The following is an 18,914-nucleotide window of genomic DNA, read 5'->3' as shown; positions in this document are numbered from 1 at the left end:
ACGATGGAATGGGCACCACTATATATTTTGAGGTTAACATTTGAGGCGAATTTGATTACACATGGTTTCACTTTATTTGCATGAGAAGTGTATATTCTAAATGGCATCATGTAAAAGTTTTGCTCTGCCAAAAAAATTGTTTGGGCACTAATATCAACTAGCTCAGTTGTGCACAAAAAGAGTTGAGGTCAGACGACACTGTGAAAGGTATTGAACAGCCCGCCAGAAAAATATGAAATGGTTCCAAATGAAAACAACAATCAGAAAATAACTGGCTGAGCAAATGCTACTAATATTTTCGTTTTAAAAATGTTAGTTTTCGTTTCTGAATGTCCTATAAATATGGTGTGTTTATACTACTTGTTTTTGAATATTTATTTGTAGATTTTGATAGATTATTATTATATAACTTGTAAATTTGCAGATTTATAGCATATTATTTGATAGCATCATTGCGGTAATCTGAACTTGGCTTACAATGAACTGACACTCGTAACTCCTTTTTTATGGCACATAAAAAGCCAGTTTTGGCTGCAAACTGTAGCAAACATATCAATGAATGTAATGAGCTTTTATGCAACCTTGTTAAATGTAGTTATAAAACGAAAATATGCCTTCAAATTTAAAATGAAATGAAAAACTTTGAAGCTCCAACAAATTGCAACACAGGCTATAAGATCATCATAAGTTAATTGCAAGCAATAGATATCAACTGCTAGAAGTATTACTAAGCAACCAAATGCATATTTATTTAGAGATCTACAACAAATTGAAGGCGAGTTGGTAGATTTCTTGCATACAAAAGGGTTAATGTCGCACCGCCCGAAGGAGAGTGCAAAATTTAGGCGACATTCGGTTCGCCCATGAAAGGGCTAAATTTATTTTATCAAAGTTTAGACGAGGTGTTTGCAAAATATGACACCACCCTTTATTTGAATGTCAACTCTAATAAAGCGCCACTATAAGGGGAGGGTTGGCGTTCAAATGAATGTTTTACGGTATGCACATAAACCAATAAATCATTTTTGTAATCACTCTTTACCATAGTAAATGTTTTCCACAAATTTCATAATGTTGATCCACATTAATTCATTTTATAATTGTAGACTTTAATTTTAGGTTAAGGCACATAAAGCCTAGAAGCCACTTTGTGATGTAACAAACCTTTGACAGGAGAATAGACAGACGATCTGAAGAATTACTCTGCTTTGCTGCAACTATTTCCTGCAACAGAATAAGAGTCTCTGTAAGTTGATTGCTCTTGTAAGAGTAAGAGTTGCTCTTGCACGATATAACGCCTGCTAAACATCCTTATCCACACTTAGTTTTGGTCGTTATATTTGGTACCGAGATTTACCGGTTTTAGTATTCAATTTGGAGGCAGCCGAGTAGATTTCGGCATAGCACTTTCAATCCAAAACTTTAAAAGATTACATAATACCAGATTCATCGGGTAAACCTTTGGTTTCGTGTAAATGTAAAGTCAATATACTGAAGAATTATACAGGGATTGTTCAAAAGATGGATACAAGGAGAAAAAAATATTCAATGGAATTCAACAGAGTATCAATTAATATTACCTTATAGCACAGCAATCAAATAAAAACTTGATGACTTTCTTTAAATAAGTTAATAAAGGAAGCGGAAGCTAGTAATAATAATTGGTATAAACAATATTTAAAAACAAAGTACCTGGGTTAATTGAGTGGCTGAATCTTCGACCTCTTCTAATCTATTTTGCATCATCTGAACAACATTTTTTGAAATTGGAATTACCGATTTTGGTATAGTTTCGTCCATTTCAGAATAATAGTTATTCCAAAAAACTTCAGACGTTCATTCAAAGCTGCACAAAGCGAAGCTGATTTGTTTTCGGCGCCATGACAGTTTCGTTTTCTAAACTGTGCGATCATTGGCGTGACGATTTGATTTCGATAATGATATTGCCAATAGTCGTTACGATTTTAGAACTAAAGCTAGAACGCGCTTAGAGTTAAACGCCGGTAAAGTGCAAACAACTACCAAGAAAGTGCATGCGTGTACGTATTGGCAAGTACAATGTACTGTACATATACCGTATAATGTACTGCACATGTACGGTATAGGTGCGTCAGTGTGTGTTTAATAATCTCCCCATGATATTACCGACCCATGTCATTAAAAATTTGTTCAAACATTTTGCAAGCGCTAGCTAGCTATCTTGCTAATAATACTTGCAGGGTTAAAAGCATTCTTGTCGCATACCTTATATCACATACTTTTTGCGTGATCTCACTGTTTTCTTCCAGCATGCATTGAATAAATTTAGAGCACCAGTTTGGCTAGAGCTAGTGAGATAATAATCAAATAGATATTATTAAAGTTTGGTATAGTTTAACATTATCAAATTTCAAAGTTCAGACAAAAGCAAAGACTGTGAGCAGTAATGCCTTTGATCTTATTTTGTTCAGAAAGTCTACAAATATTTAATCTAATAAAACTATATAGACACTTTGACACTCGCTGGATTGAGTTGTCTTTAAGCTAACAGTAAATTAAAACCAATAATGCACATAATTCAAGCATATTGATTAATCTCGATGAAAGCAGCCTATGCGATGGTACAGGATCAGGAAGTGTGAGTTGATACAGCTTGTCTTATGTATAGATTATAAAATACCACTATGGATCACAGGAGGCTATAATAATAACTGTGTAGAGCTGAGGCGCTCTGTTTGAGTCATTGAATGATGCACTGCATAAGTCATAAAATTAAACACCATTTGAGTCATAGAATTATGTACTATGTGAGCCATAGCGTTATGCATTGTGTGAGTCATAGAATTATGTCTCGTGTGAGCCATAGAATCATGTAATGAATGAGTCATAGAATTATACACTGTGTTAGTCATAAAAATATGTACTATGTGAGCCATAGAATTATGCAATAAATAAGTCATAAAATTATACACTGTGTAAGTCATAGACTTATGCACTGTGTGAGCAATAGAACTATGCTTTGTAAGAGCAATAGAATTATGTACTGTGCAAGTCATAGAATTAAGTACTGATGAGTCATATTGAGCTGTACATCAACTGCAGCAGTATTTACTGAGCCCATTGCATTTAGCTTGTAGTCACGCTCACAGCGTATCAGATCCTTTAGTCTAAGTAAATCAATAGGACAGGTAGTGATAGTCATACACAATGACAAGTTTCTAGACTAGAAACACTTGGGCTATTAACAGTTTGAATAAACCTTTATTCACATGTAGTCGAGCGCAGGACGATCATGAATGCTTCATTGTAAATTCTCGCTCCACGAACTGTTGGACAATCTTTTACCATGTTGATGTAGTTGATCACCTAACGAATGTTTGTCAGACAGCACCTGGGACAGCATGGAGCTAGCAGTATGGACTTGGCTAGTTCTATATACAGGTTAGTGACTCTGTTAAAAACTCAATAGAGACAACACCATGCTGTTGGTCTAAAATGGTTTGTGTTTAACAGCTATTTCTTGTATACACTTGGAACATCCGTATTCGTAATCTAATGTCAGAGAGCAGTGAAAATTCTTTGAAGTTGTTACATCTTAGCTTATTTACTAGCGAGATATGGAAAAACATTTGACATTTATTATTATGTTGGGCATGCTGTCTGTCTTAAAGCCAATGAAATCCAAACTTTGGTTGCCAAGTTCAGATCTTGCAATGATATTCTTCAATGCCTAGAATGTGAAAAAAAATTTCACTACTACAAAAATACCTACTATTTCAAAAGAAACAAATGACCATGCTGTATATATATATGTTAACCCTATCATAGTAGGTATCATAAAAAATAATCACTGTTCAAACAAAACCGTTTGAACAAGAGAAGCTCAATTAATCTGAGTTGCTTGGGTCAAGGCGTCTGCTACTCCCTTAAACAAACATTTCACCTCCGAGAAGTTCTTTTTAGACAAATATTGTACTTGCAAAGAGAAAAGCTTTCGACAAGCGGTTCAACTACAAAGGTGATTCATACGTTACGATAACGGAACCTGTCATCATGCGTTAAGAATACCTTGTTCTGTTTTATAATCTTATCTTTATGTATTGATCAAAAACTAATCAAATAGGGTATATACAGGGGTATGCAATATAAACTGGAGCCCAACCGTTTATCGAACAAATTTCTCAAACATATTCATAATTTGTTGTTCCCGTCTTCGTTACTATAAGCAAACACAAGTTATATACCATTAAATTCAAACTTTTTTTAAGATCCAGAATATTCCATCAACTAATGTGTCAGTTGCACTCAAATTGAACTACTATGATGCAATTTCTCAAACCAGGGTAATACAAAGAATTAGATTACATATCACCAGGTTTCATGACATGATTTCTTGTTTCTAAAATTTATAAAAATAATTTTTTTATTTCCAAAGTCTAGTTTTGTAAGCATTGCTAAATATGTTACGCCTTGTATTATCTGCAACCATTAAACGTTTGAGTGTTCAGAATTTAGCCTTGATCATTCAAAAAATAATTTTACTGCTGTTTGGTTGGCATACTTAAAATTAAAACAAAATGAAAATTAATTTAATATATAATTTATTGCTATTGGTGAAGTTCACAATGAGTAACAGTGCTGTAAATGAGAATTTTAGTTTACCATCAAAGTTTATTTTACACACAACTATACATTGATGGTTCATTGATCCCATATAAGGGCGTCAGCACGTTTAGTCAGAAAGCCAGTCAGAATCATTCATCCTACAAATGCCTTCTGGAGCTTTTGGAATGCTCACCTATCATATAGCTTGAAAGGTTTTAGCTGACTATCACATAGTTTGTATCAAATTTATTTTTATTATGGCATTGAAAAATAACATATGAAATATTTGAAGCTGTACTGTTGCATTTGTATTAGCTCAGATTACATATTTGGTTACATTTGGGAAAGTATAAATAGTGTCAAGGTCAGGCGCCTTCCCTTAACTGGCTACTGCAATCCACCCCTGTTTCAGGCAAAGAAAGAGTGTATGAGTTCAAAGTGAATAAGTTTGTATTTGACTGTAAGCGCCACAATCAATGTACAACAGAAGCATTCACAACTCCACTGGGAGCCTGGCCCATCTTGCCAAGTCACCCAATTTACTACCATATAAAAGGAAGGTGGATATGTACAAAAACAAGTAAAAACATAGCACACAGTCGAAACTGAATATAATAATAATATAAAAAGAAGTATAAGTACGATTAAATAATTATTGGCGTCGCCGATTAAAAACGTACAGAGTAATAAGAAATAAGCATATACAGCAGACAGGGGAGACGAATCACGATATTTAAAAGGACAAGACAGTATAAGGCATATAGGAGTAAATAAAGTGAATGCAACGTTCGCCACAATATATCTATCTCCCCCAAATTACTATTGATAAACCCTGATCTACTTTGCATAGTATCCCTATTCTATAGAGGAGATATGAAAAATTATTTCAGCGATAAAAGAATAAGAATAAGAAAGATAAAAGAATAAGTTGTAAAAAAGAAAAAAATGTTCACCAAAGAAGTATATTACAAAAGCTCAAAATGCTTTTTGCTAGGAAAACTTAACCAAAAGATTTGCCAGCAATCTAACTGCTTATACTAAGATTTTCATTTGAAAAAGCCTTGGGTCTTACTCAACCAGCTAACAGACAAACAACGAGATAAAGCCTTTGTTAAGTTCTCACTGTACAATTATGTAAAACAATTACTATTACACAAAGGTCCTGCAAAGAGGCAATGTTTAGAAAGTAAATACCAAATATGACTTTAGAGCGATGTAAATGCACAGCAGGTTAATGAACAACGTTTTATTATGTACTTGCTAAGGTGAGTGAAACACTTTACAATACCTTTGTCAGGCTACACTAAGAGTTGGATAGTAATTATATTGATTATTCTGACTCCTACTAGGTGTCATTAATTGAAAGGTGACGCCAGGTTGTTTTACATATGGCATGTAGACTCAGTTCCTGCTCGCCACAGCTCAGCACTACTTGTTACATCAGGGTTTTAGTCATGCTCTGGTGGCCGGTCAAGGCTGGTTCACACTACATCGCCGTATTTTGGCGTTGATGCCACAATACTTCGGTGATCGTCGAAGATAACCAAGTTCACACTATCACATACCCATCTGTGTTTGCATCATGAAATACTCCATGACATAGTGTTCTCATTTATCTTTTTTAATTTTTGCGAAGAAACCTCTTTGTTTGATGGAATTAAAAACTAGTCCCGCAGCGACTATCATAAACGGATATAAATAAATCACTCTGTCCGCGACAGCAAATTACCATCGCTGAAATGGTTCACATTTGAAAGGCGGTTGTCGATGCTCGGCGAACTATCGGGAAAGTTTGACAGCTGCAAACCTCTCTGACGTATCCGCGATGCCATCAATTCACTGCTCACATAATCGACGATGAACGCCGAAAGGAAAACGCTGACAAACGGCGATATAGTGTGAACCGGCGATAAGCGACCAAAAAGAGAACTCTAGCTAAAGTCTGTATTTAGATTGAAGAATAGTATTTCTGACAAACATTGGATGTGATCTGGATTTGGCAAGCTGCAGAAGTGTTAGAATATCGTAACAATTTGAAGCCCAGTCTTGCACATACAATTGAGTCCCTGGGCTCGGACTGTATTAACAAATTTCTATCGACGGTTAAAGCACTTGCAATAGCCAAATTCCTTTGAACTGAATATCACGTCAAAGATCTAAGCTTGCAGAACTCCATAAAACAAATCAAATAGAGTGAACAGTTTTTTGTTTCACACTCTTTCATGTAAGATATGTTTTAGAGATAGCTGAAGAAATATGATTGCAATACGTCGACTCTGATAGAGAGTAATACTTATTATGAATAGCAAAGCGAACAGTTTTAATGTGAAGCTTTTGTTGATGAGGAGAAGTTTTTAAGCTTTGTCTATTTTCGATCCTTTTTTACATAGAATTTCATCCAGTGATTCATTAGAAACTAACTTTCTGTCAACAGCCATTTTTCATTTCTCGGTCAGTTAGAAGTGCTTTTCATATGTGAGCAATACAGTGGAACCTCGGTTCTCGAACATGATCCATTCCAGCAGGTTGTTCGAAAACCGAGTTGTTCAAGATCCAAAACTATTTTTCCTATTAAAATTGATAAATGTAAATTTTAATCTGTTCCAAGGCTAGAAAACAGTTTTGGTAAAGTATTTTTTTAACATTTTACACCATAAACTGTACTGTATACTGCATACTATAAATAAAAATAGGTATATATAGATCATGTTTAATTTTATTAAAATATTTTCTATCTATAATGATGAAAAACAAACAAAAGTAAACATTTTGTATGTTTTGCTCTTAAAACATCGAAAACATTCTATGTTAAGAAACAATACCAAAAATTATCGAAATTGATAAACAGCCATGTGTCAGTCAGTAAGAAGTTCCTTCGGTATTTTAGTGATATCTCTAGAACTGATAAACCAATTGACTTAAAACTTTGAAATTAAGTTTGCAACATATTATGCATAGAGTTATGCATAGAGTCATGCATAGAGCAACCAAAATTTTGCAATTCTACATAAATTAGAAATGTGGAAAAAAAGTGAAACTACAAAACCGAGTTTACTCGGACGTAGAATCAGGTGGGAAAGCAACTCCCCAAATGTTTCAGCCCAAGGCTTCCAAGTGTTAAAGAGATGGTTTGAATTTACTCTTAGGGTTAGTTTTGGCTATTACTGCAGGTACAAGCATACTCTTCTTTGAGTCATACTCTTATACTTTTTTATACAAGAAATGTACATAAAATGAATTCTTACAGTCAACAGTGCTGAGCTTTAAGAATTAATTTCTATCAGTTGTCGCAGTTTTGTAGTGTTTGATTTTTTCTGTAAGTTTATAAGGAATAAAAGTTATCTACCAAAAGTGATTGGAACTTGTTGACGATTTATGGTAGCTTTATAATGTCTATCTTTGTGGCGCCCATGCTATAGATGACCATTTCATATAGGGGAGCCTACTAAATTTGAAGTTGTAGAAAGGCTTGATGCATTTTCTGTGGTTTTTGATCTAATTTTGAAAAGTCTTTCAGCATCATATTTCAAGCAAGTATCTTTTCAACTCACTCTGTTGGCAACCTAATAGATGCACAAACTAAAGTAATCAAGCTTTCAGAGGTATTTATTTGTAGAACTCTCAGTAAGTTTAAGTTACTGTTTGGAGAATACATAAGAATACAATCAGTACAAGATCGACAACTGCTTCTGTCAGCTTCTTGAGCTTAATATTTAGACAATGAAACCAAAGTTAATCACATAACGCAATAAGGGGACGCCCTACACAGCCTCTGTAATTTTAGTTAGTCTTTAGTTGTTTGAGTTATTATTAAAGTCTTGGTTTATAATTGAGGTCTTGTTTGGATTAACAATAGAGAGATATTGTTTGCAGTCGAAGGAGTTTACTAGGTGGCTCGGCGGTTATCGATGCTATTCATCTCGTTTGAAAGCTTTTCAGCGCATGAGCCTTAATGATTGTCCTGCCTTTCAAACTGGCTTATTAAACAAACAATGACTCAACTCTCACTCTTTGACGGATGCGTCTGCATTTAACTGATGACAATGGCAGGCTGCTCGATTATTGTAGAGGTATTGCCTGAGCTTCAGTGGAACGCATCAAAGTTTAAACAAAAGACATAAATATTACAACGATATGACAATGCGGAGGGCCACTGCGACCTCTCGATATCTCAAGTTTTACATAAAAACTATACATCTGTGTCACAGCTTTGCGTTACATATGATTTAGTTTTAGCCATTCATTTGAGTTATATTCATTCCTTCTAAAAATGTTCTAGAAAATTCCTTTTATCTACAAATATAATTGAATTGCACTGTAAAACTTCAACCATCATTAAACTAAACGTTGACTTTAATAGTTTATCAAGTGTGTTTGACCTTCACTGTAAATCACATCAAAATAGGCTCGAATTAAAGAAATGTGAATGACTGACAGTAGGAGTGATCTCACGACCCTATTATGGTATATTTTGAGTGCTAGTACAATTCCTAGGCCTTTACCTGCTTTAGATGACTTTAAATCTATTCCAGTTTGTAGAATTGAATCTTGTAAACTCAAAGCTGTGCGAAGCTGAAAACATGATAGCAACAGGGTCTATAATTGTAGCTGGACAATCAATCCTACAAATACACATACGATGACAAACTTTGAAAAATATATATAGGTATATATGTATATATATATATATGTATACTATATGTGCTACCCGGCATTGCCAGAGTATCAAAAAGTCTGATCAGAAAATTGATTTGTATTTAACATATAACAACATTTACTATTCTAACTTCCAAACTACATATCAGTTTTACTGATGGGAAAATAGCAGAAAGGAGGTCTCACAATTTCAATCAAACTCATTTGAAATCTCTTAATACCTATGAATGATCACAACTAGAGCTTTCAAATCAGCTTATCGAAGCTAAGAGAGGCAGGTATAACAATGAGAGCAGTGAGGCAAGGAGAATGAGATAAGTTTTAATTGTGTTTCATCAGAGGGCTGAAGCCTCAGTAAACAGACCCTCTGTCATTTTGGTAAACACCTCGAGTGAGTTCAGATGTTTAGTGGTTTGAACTTTTGCATTTCTACTTCAAGTTTTAAAAGTTCTCAAATATTGCCGCATCTGCCATGCGTATTGGTCTAAGTGTGTGCGTGTATGAAAGAGTGGTGCCAATGATGCTATAGAGAATTAGTGGAGGCAAAAGATTTTATGATTAAACATGGGACATTTTTAGAGATGTAGTTTTTTATCAACCTATCTGGCCATTAGTGAAGTCAACTGTTATGTATTACAACTTATACCACAACAGAGAGCTGCCGTGGTCTAGTGGTTTAGATCACATGATCTACAAACAACAGGTTGGGGTTTAATTCTTGACAAAGGCCACTGGTGGTGACAGGAAGGACATCCAGCCTTAAACTGCTCTCTGTAACTGGACATGCCTCCAGTTGTTGAGGCTCTCTTGCCACTCGACTCAGCATGTCTAGCCAAGAGCACTGAGCCTTTGGTAGTACAAAAATATTCTTAAAAACATGCACAACCTCTGCTTGCAGTAATTTAAGCAGACATCCTCCTGATCTTCAATGGAATGGCTCCATACATACTATGATATAATTACACGCTTCATTGCAACATGTGTCAGTAGCCTTTAAATCAAAGACTGTTAATAAGTTAGGAGCCACAAATAAAACACTTTTGCGTGTGAAGTAACTAGTTTTGGATTTCCATCAAAAATATATTCTGCATTAAATGTTGAAACTGCTGAGTCATCATTGTGTATTGTGCGTTTTGTTGTATTTGCTATATGCGATGCACGTGTAGCTTGTCAAATATTGCAGAGTTTTTTGTTTGAGGGTGAGAGCTAAATAACTCAGCCAGTGTGCTTCAGACAAGCGAGAACTGCTAACTCAACATTAAAACAAATACCTTGCATAAAAAAAATAAAAATAAAAACTATAGCAGCGCAATAATAATAAATAAAAACGTTTTCTTTGTTTTTAAGACATGTGAAGAACAGTGTAGATTTTGCAATACTTAGAATCAAAGTTAGGAGTGATAGAAATACTCAATGTAATTTACTAAACATGATCGGTAAACCTGGTAATGCCCTCGACTTTTTTCAGCTTTAATCGGAAGCCTGCAGGTGGATGTTTAAAAGACCGATTCTCGGAAATCAGATAAATTATTAAAACTAAAATGTTTAACGGCCTGATTCAAAGTACAGAGCATATGCGTGTGAAGTTGGGATGAAATCGATCAAAATATGTGGACTAACGGACGGACTAACAGACGGATTAATAGACGGATTAACAGACAGATTAACAGATGGACTAACAGACAGACTAATAGACGGACTAACAGATGGACTAACAGACGGACTAATGGACGGACTAACAGATGGACTAATGGACGGACTAATGGACGGACTAATAGACAGACTAACAGGTGGACAAACAGACGGACCAATGGACGGACTAACGGACGAACCAACAGACGGACTAACAGACGGACTAACAGGCGGACAAACAGATGGACTAATGGATGGACTAACGGATGGACTAACAGACAGACTAACAGACAGACTAATAGACGGACTAACAGACAGACACACAATGACAAAGTAGGCTATATTAATATATATTAGACTAGACAAAGTCTAAAGGAGCTGCTACTTCATGCATTTTATATTATTTCTAGTTTTTTATGTTTTCTTTATTAACAGATTTGGGTCATCTCGTGTAAAAAACTGCTTCTGTAAAAACTGTTCAGTAAAACTTTGAAAGCTGGATGTCTGAAAATCACCAGCTTTATCTAGGAAGGTTTGTAATTTAGCCATGAATAGTAATGGTAGTCTACATCGTGTTCATTGCAGTTACCGCTTTGATGTCCACAAATGCTAAAGAATTTGTGATCTGTCTCACTTCAGAAGTCTATGCTCAGACACTCAGTTGCCAATCACCAAAGAAAATTCTAGTAAGTTGTTTTTGTTCATTTCTGAAGAATTTCTGGCAAGTATTTGCTTCTAAAACAGTGTTTTAGTAACTTTAAATTTTTGCTTTGGTAAAAGTTACTTTTGTCTTCTAAAAACTTTATGTTAGTTAATTTTAAAGACAGTAATACTTTAATTAGTTATTGTTAGTATCTAGTATGTCTTTCTTGAAAAAATAACAGTTCGGAAAAATGCACATATTGTTTTAAAATTTTAAAGTATAGAGATACAAATTTTTTTAAAATTTGATTATGCAACAGTTTACTTTGACTCCAGTAAAACTACCTGTGCCAGCAATTTGAGGTGACATAAAAATTTTAAATATTATCCATTTAAATGTTAGTAATATTCAGTTCGTGAACTTAATAATGTCATTTTGCTAAATTCATGTTTACTTGAAAATAAATGCTAAGAGCTTTCTACGAAAAAGCCTATATTCGGTTTATGGCATTATGTGTGAAGTGCTGCAGACACAGATAACCTTCCAAATCAATTTAATACTGTCTCCAAAGGCAAACACCCAAATGGTTGTCTAGTAATTATAAACATATATTCATATAAAGTAGGGCAGGGAGTGGTGACCAGTCCTACTCATGGTGGGTCATAAGTCTAGTAGTAGAGTGTCATGTATTAATAGAATGACAAAAAATTGGTTACAGTTTCTAACCAAGACGAGCACAAGCATTACTTGTCATTGTTCAATTCATTATCCTTCTGTTAATATTATGTTAATCCTACAGCTACAATAACTGTATATCGGCCGATGTATATTGGCTATAATGGGAACAGTGTCTATACTCGCCACAGTTGAAAATTATAAAAAGATATTGCATAGGGTGGGAATTGAACCCACAACACTCAGCTTGGTAGACCAACATTTTAGCAGCTGCACCAGCTCACCACCCACTGAATGTGTGGAATAATTGTACATAATTATAGATATTACTCTAGTGGTTTAGAAAAATCTTACCTACAATTATAGGGGTCCCATCCGGCTAAAGTCACAACAAAAGGTTGTAAAAAAGGATTGCATCATTTGGGATTAGAACTCCCAACTTTCACCTTCACATCTGCACCAATCAACCACACATTATTATTCCAGAATACCTAATTGTGAATGTAGTCATTTCACCTGACACTCTTTAGTGGCACAATGAGCAGTGAAGGTGCTTCTGCAGATATATATAATAGTTTTAATGAACTGGCAGTTTAATAGGAGACAAAGTGTATGTATGCTCAAAAAAGATTCTGTTTGTCATCAAATGCATCAGAGTCAGTTAAACTAAGATGACATCCAGTTAAGAAGAAAATGATTTAACTGTATTTCCATGGTCCTGAATGTTCTCTCACTATTAGGTTCAAACAAGCTTGAAGCAATTCCATACAGGGGAGCCATCAGCATGTACAGCTTCTGTTTTCAATAAACTCATGGAGATCATGTTTGAAATGTCAGGGTTCATTGATGTAGCTGTTCGCTGATGAAAAGCCAGATGATCCAACTTTATCAAACAATTTTTAGGTGCATGATGAGATAAGTTACGGAGTGAACACTGCGAGCTGCGTAGAAGACTGCTGTCCTGACAGCATCTTGTGTTCAGAGAGCCTGGCTACGGCTGAGACCATTCTCAACTCCTGTAATGGACAGTCGATGTGCCTGCTTTCCAGCATTATAGACATTCCATTGAAGTCAATTGAGTGCCCGGAAAGTCCTCGTAAAAACGCTACGTTTGCATCCATTGCCTACAGTTGTGTAGATGGTGAGTTGAATTATAAGCAAATAAGAATACGGATGCAAACCTTCATAAGTAAGTGCTGACAGCTTCAAAACAAAAGCGTTTGTTCCAGATTAAATCTTTTGCCTTCAAGCTTAAAAGATGTGAAATATATATCTTTGCCATAATTAAATGAACAACTACACATGTATTATATAAAAAAACATATTATAGCTATTATTCACATTTATAGTGTTTTTTTGCTATAAAAACTGCAATAAAAATTATAAACAATTAAAAATTGTTGCCAGAGTGGACAAAATGGCAATAGCTTATTATATTGCATAATATAGCACTAAAGTTCATCAGCTGCTAATATTATAGGAAGGGCAAACATATATAATGATAATACCATTACAATGTATTATTAGACATAATATGGTTTTACAATAAGATAACTATGTGCCATTATGTTTTACATATGACATTTCCTTTCTATAATAAGATGCAACAAGAAAGGAAATACATAGAGTTATACACTAACAGCTACATAGAGTTATACACTAACAGTTACATAAAGTTATACACTAACAGCTACATAAAATTATACACTAGCAGCTACATAGAGTTATATATTAATAGCTACATAGAGTTATACACTAACAGCTACATAGAGTTATACACCAACAGCTACATAGAGCTTTACACTAGCAGCTACATAGAGTTATACACCAACAGCTACATAGAGTTATACACTAACAGCTACATAGAGTTATACACTAACAGCTACATAGAGTTATATACTAGCAGCTACATAGAGCTATACACTAACAGTTACATAGAGTTATACACTAGCATCTACATAGAGTTATACACTAGCAGCTACATAAAGTTATATACTAACAGCTACATAAATTTATACACTAGCAGTTACATAGAGTTATACATTAATAGCTACAAAAAGTTATATACTAACAGCTACATAAAGTTATACACTAACAGTTACTTTGAGTTATACACTAACAGTTACATGGGGTTATACACTAGTATTTACATAGAGTTATACACTACCAGCCACATAGAGTTATATACTAACAGCTATATAAATTTATACACTAGCAGTTACATAGAGTTATACATCAATAGCTACAAAAAGTTATATACTAACAGGTACATAGAGTTATACACTAGCAGCTACATAGAGTTACACCCTAGTAGCTACATAAAATTATACACTAACAGCTACATAGAGTTATACACTAACAGCTACATAGAGTTATTCACTAACAGCTACATAGAATTATACACTGACATCTATATGTACATAGGTATAAATAATAGTGACAGATAATAAGAGTAGTATCCGTCTATTCATTTACTGCCAGGGTTGGAGATTGAGATAAAATATTGTATGCAATGAGACTCTAACTCGTTACATTCGACTTTGGAGATCAATACTCTAATAACTACTACTAATAATAATAATAATAATAGTATCTAATAATAACTCTATCAACTTCCTTCTTCTCAGAATAATTGTACAGATAGTTATAACAACTGACAATCTCTCATAGACATCTACACTAGACTGCCAGGATAGCAGTAATAAAACAATAATAAGATAATGTAAATCACCAGAACAATAATAACAGTTTGCTGTATGTTATTAAGTCTCTTCTGGTTGTTCAGCATGAAGTGCTGTTGTCTTGTCACTGTTGTTAGATATGTAACTCTAAGTACACTCACCACCAGTGATATCGCAACAACAAAGGTCTCTGCTGGGTTTAACAAATATTTTGAAAGGGGTGGTGTCTATCTATGTTCATTGGCTGTGAGCATATAACGTTTTAACATCCGGCCAAAGCTGCACAATAGTACTAATGATAATTATAGTATTGTTATTGAAATAAATGCGTTAGAATTTCTCATGAAGAGAAGAAGCTTTAAAGGTAGCTATATGTGTTGGCACCTTTACAACCTATTTGCAGTGTTTTATGTGTTGTCATCTTTATCATAAAACTGGGCTGATGGCATTTGCATCTTACGATATGCTGCCATGTGTTGTAAGGACATTATCAACTGACGATATACTCACATGTAGAATATGTTTTGATATAGTATCATTTGGTGTAACAACAGTGGAGTGGACTGGTATGATATACTTGCTTGTTGAATAACAACCGTAATGTACTATGATATGTTTTCATTACCATAATAGAAATAGTGTTGTTGCACTACAGTAATAGCAATCCACTAAAGTGGGTGCTTTGTAACAACATGATACAGAGTGGCGCATAAAATAATAAAATAAATATTTCTAATATATCAACTGGGCTCACATGGCAAGATAGCACATATAAGTCTTTTTTCTAAATACATCACTCAACATGGCAGCAAGAGCTGATAACTCCCACTAGTTCCAGATGACTATGTAGGCTATTTATGGATACCTATAATTGTATAGTTGAGCAATAAATTTTAATTTGCTGATGAAAAATTAGATCTCAGAAGTTACCTCCTGAGTACATGCAAAATTTGTTTGAGAATTACAAAATAAATATTATTATCAATTCAGGCGTCACTGTTTCCTGTTTCCATTATTGCAAGAACAATGTTTCAAGTCTCAATGAATCTTTCTTTTGTTCATTTTATAACAATATTTGCAGAGATTACTTCCCCTTCTGTGAGCCCAACAGCTTTAACAACTACTTCGTTATCACCAGCCCTAACCAGTACAACGTCTGTCGATGAGAGCATAACTAGTGGGATTCAAGAAACTTCTAGAAAGGATATGAATCAGCCTGAAAAAAATAGTGGTATGTGTTGAGAATATGAACTATAAATTTAGAATTGAAAAACTTTGTTCTAAAAGTTAAATTAAAAGAAATAAATTTTATTAAACTAAAACCTTCAATCATCAAACAAAAAATTACACTATTTCATCCTGAACCAGATAGCATGATTTGCTACGGATATAGCAAATATAGTTATAGTAGAGAGTATAGTTAATTTAGTGAGTTATAGTTCCTATAGCACACACAGTTGACTGACTCTATTCTGTTGTTTCACTATAACAGACCTGCCACTCACTCGATTCTCAAATTTCACTATGACAGACCTGCCACTTCTTCGGCTCTTAAGTTTTACTATGACAGACCTGCCACTCACTCTATTCTCAAATTTCCCTATGACAGACCTGCCACTCTATTTTTTGTTTTACTATGACAGACCTGCCACCCTACTCTGTAGATTCACTAAGACAGACCTGCCACTCACTCTATTTTGTTGTTTAACTATGACAGACCTGCCACTCTCTCATTTAAACTGTACTCGTACACCAGACAAGCCAATCATGCTTCCTAAAGCCCTCCAATGTTACACTCATTGGCTTTTGTTTTAGACCTATCTCTCGTGATTGGCCTCTCAATTGCAGGAGGAGCGATTATCATAGCTGTTGTCATTGCAATAGCTGTTTGTACAACAAGGAATAAAAGGTGAAGTATATGCGTATCATGAACTGAGAGAGAGAGAGAGAGAGAGAGAGAGAGAGAGAGAGAGAGAGCAACTCCTTGGCAATCTAATACTGTGCTAATCAAAGAAACCATAGAATGTAAAAAATATATAACTTTTACTTGATGGTTTTATTCAGCGGCACTCGCACTACTGTTAGTAGAGTGGTCATCACTCATAGAGCTATCATCACTCATAGAGCTATCATTACTCATAGAGCTATCAGAGTCACTAAAGTTTGAGTTACTAATATACATGTACATTTAAATATCATACAATTAGCTATAGTTCTTAATGAGTATCACAGTTATAAACATGAATGTATACAGAATATTATAGCATTATTTGATAAATCTATGAATGTCTATCAAAGATAGTATTGGCTATATAACCGATATGAATGCTAAAGAGCACCTTCAGAAGAATTCAATAATGTACAACAATGGCACATAAATTATTCTCGTTAAACTACTTAATAACAAATAATTTTAACATATTTAGAATTTTTTTACCAAAGAAAAATAGTTGGAGAAAAACTTCTTTGAATGATTTCATTTCATAGTTTACTTCATCAAATTTGAATAGTTATAATTTTGGAAATCAGCTGTTTTATCTTGCAATATTTTCTCATCTGATATGTCAGCACAAAATTAGACTTGAAAAAAATAGACATCTATAAACAGTTGAATTAATGATAATGGTGCATGTGCAAAGTGTCAACTTTAATATAATCAAAGAACGGAGGGCTACTTAGCTAATTTTCTCACATGTTCTCAGAAAGGCATCAAGTAGGTAACAGAAGTTCGTAAGAAGATTACCTACAGTCTAAAGCATAGGTCTACAATGCTTCACATTTTACAATTCATGCAAAATTTAAATTATAGACACAGGGCATACGACTCCCACAACAGCACCAAAACTCTCGCAACATCTGATGTCGAGTCAAGTAGTCCAGGATCCGGCCAAAGTTCCGAAGATGTATTCGGATTCCGAAAGTCAGCAGAAGACAGACAGGAGCGTCTTCAGAAACGAAATGATGAGATTAAACGAAATCAGTCATTCAAATCAGAAGAGAAGAAAAACAAGCGACCACATAAACTTAACAAACATAAGTCTAAGAGTAAATCGTCTTCCCTTGATCAACTCAGTACGGAAAAACCAAAGGATGTTCCAGAATCTTCAAATACGAAACAGTCTGAGAATGTAGAAGAACAAACAAAAACATCTAAAGCCAAAGATGATAAAAAGAAAAGTATATTAAAACATGAAGTTTCAGCCAACAGCCGACAATCTGAGAACAGTAATGTCCATGAGAAGTCCAAACCAAACACTGACCCAGAGCCTCACCCTGTCGATGTAAAATCTGAAACCAACTTGCTGAGTATCTGACACAACTGTGAATAGAAATCAGGCATCGTGTATCATATATATAGTTATCAGACTGTAATACGATAGCTGTAGTATAATATTTCTACCTCCATTTTATAGCATTAATTTTAATATATAATAAGTTGGACTTTACAAGCTGTCTTATGAAATGAATCTCAGTTCATTTTGAATAAACTTTTCCATTACAATTTTATGGCTTTTTTATGTTGTTTTATAGCCTTTATAACATTGTAGTTGATTACAATATTAGTTATAGGAATAAACTGCATAGGTTCATCACTGCGCAAGTTGTACAGGCTATGTAAAAGTAATCCCATAGAATATACAGGCAACTCTATGTTACTCCAAAATCTACTGATGAAACAATGTCATGAAGTGTAAAGTGAGTTTTAGGATATGCTGTGACCATAGTGTTTATCAAATGAACTCTGTGCTTATAAATTTTATTTCTTATTACAGAAAAAATTCATTTGCTATGATATTAGCCTAGATATATAGTATTTTTACCTGCAAAAAACATACCTGCATTTGACTTCACAAAGTGGTTTGCTTAACCTTGGCATAATCTTTTCATGTCTAAAAGCAAAACAAACTCTAACAATATATGTAGATATGTGAAGCTCAATGACATTTTATTAAATATATTATGTTTATCAATAATCTTCTCAGCAATACATACTTCTGCTGGTCTCCAGCAAAATTGACAGCATAACAAGGGCAACCATTTAC

At 34.3% G+C, this 18,914-nt stretch overlaps 2 protein-coding genes across 2 annotated transcripts in view; one reads left to right on the top strand and one right to left on the bottom strand.

Annotated features, from left to right (window-relative positions):
- LOC137403964 (coiled-coil domain-containing protein 150-like) overlaps positions 1-1,859 on the bottom strand; it is a 58,653-nt gene extending 56,794 nt beyond the window's left edge. Inside the window, exons 1-2 of the mRNA XM_068090106.1 lie at positions 1,693-1,859; positions 1,165-1,224 (exon numbers count right to left, since the gene is read on the bottom strand). Of these exons, the coding sequence (XP_067946207.1) occupies positions 1,165-1,224; positions 1,693-1,800 (168 nt within the window). The 5' untranslated portion in view covers positions 1,801-1,859. The remainder of the gene's footprint in view (positions 1-1,164; positions 1,225-1,692) is intronic.
- A 1,412-nt stretch (positions 1,860-3,271) lies between these two features.
- On the top strand, positions 3,272-18,367 carry LOC137404433 (uncharacterized protein DDB_G0284459-like). Its single transcript, XM_068090633.1, has 6 exons — positions 3,272-3,420; positions 11,458-11,558; positions 13,094-13,331; positions 15,953-16,102; positions 16,687-16,780; positions 17,681-18,367. Exons 1-6 carry the CDS (start codon positions 3,381-3,383, stop codon positions 18,183-18,185), a joined length of 1,128 nt encoding a protein of 375 aa, XP_067946734.1. The 5' UTR covers positions 3,272-3,380; the 3' UTR covers positions 18,186-18,367.
- Positions 18,368-18,914: the final 547 nt, after the last annotated feature.

This window comes from Watersipora subatra, chromosome 9 (genome assembly GCF_963576615.1).
Source record: "Watersipora subatra chromosome 9, tzWatSuba1.1, whole genome shotgun sequence".
In the NCBI taxonomy this organism is placed as follows: domain Eukaryota; kingdom Metazoa; phylum Bryozoa; class Gymnolaemata; order Cheilostomatida; family Watersiporidae; genus Watersipora; species Watersipora subatra.
Note: the sequence above shows the minus strand (reverse complement) of the source record. Positions and strands in the feature narration are given on the sequence as shown.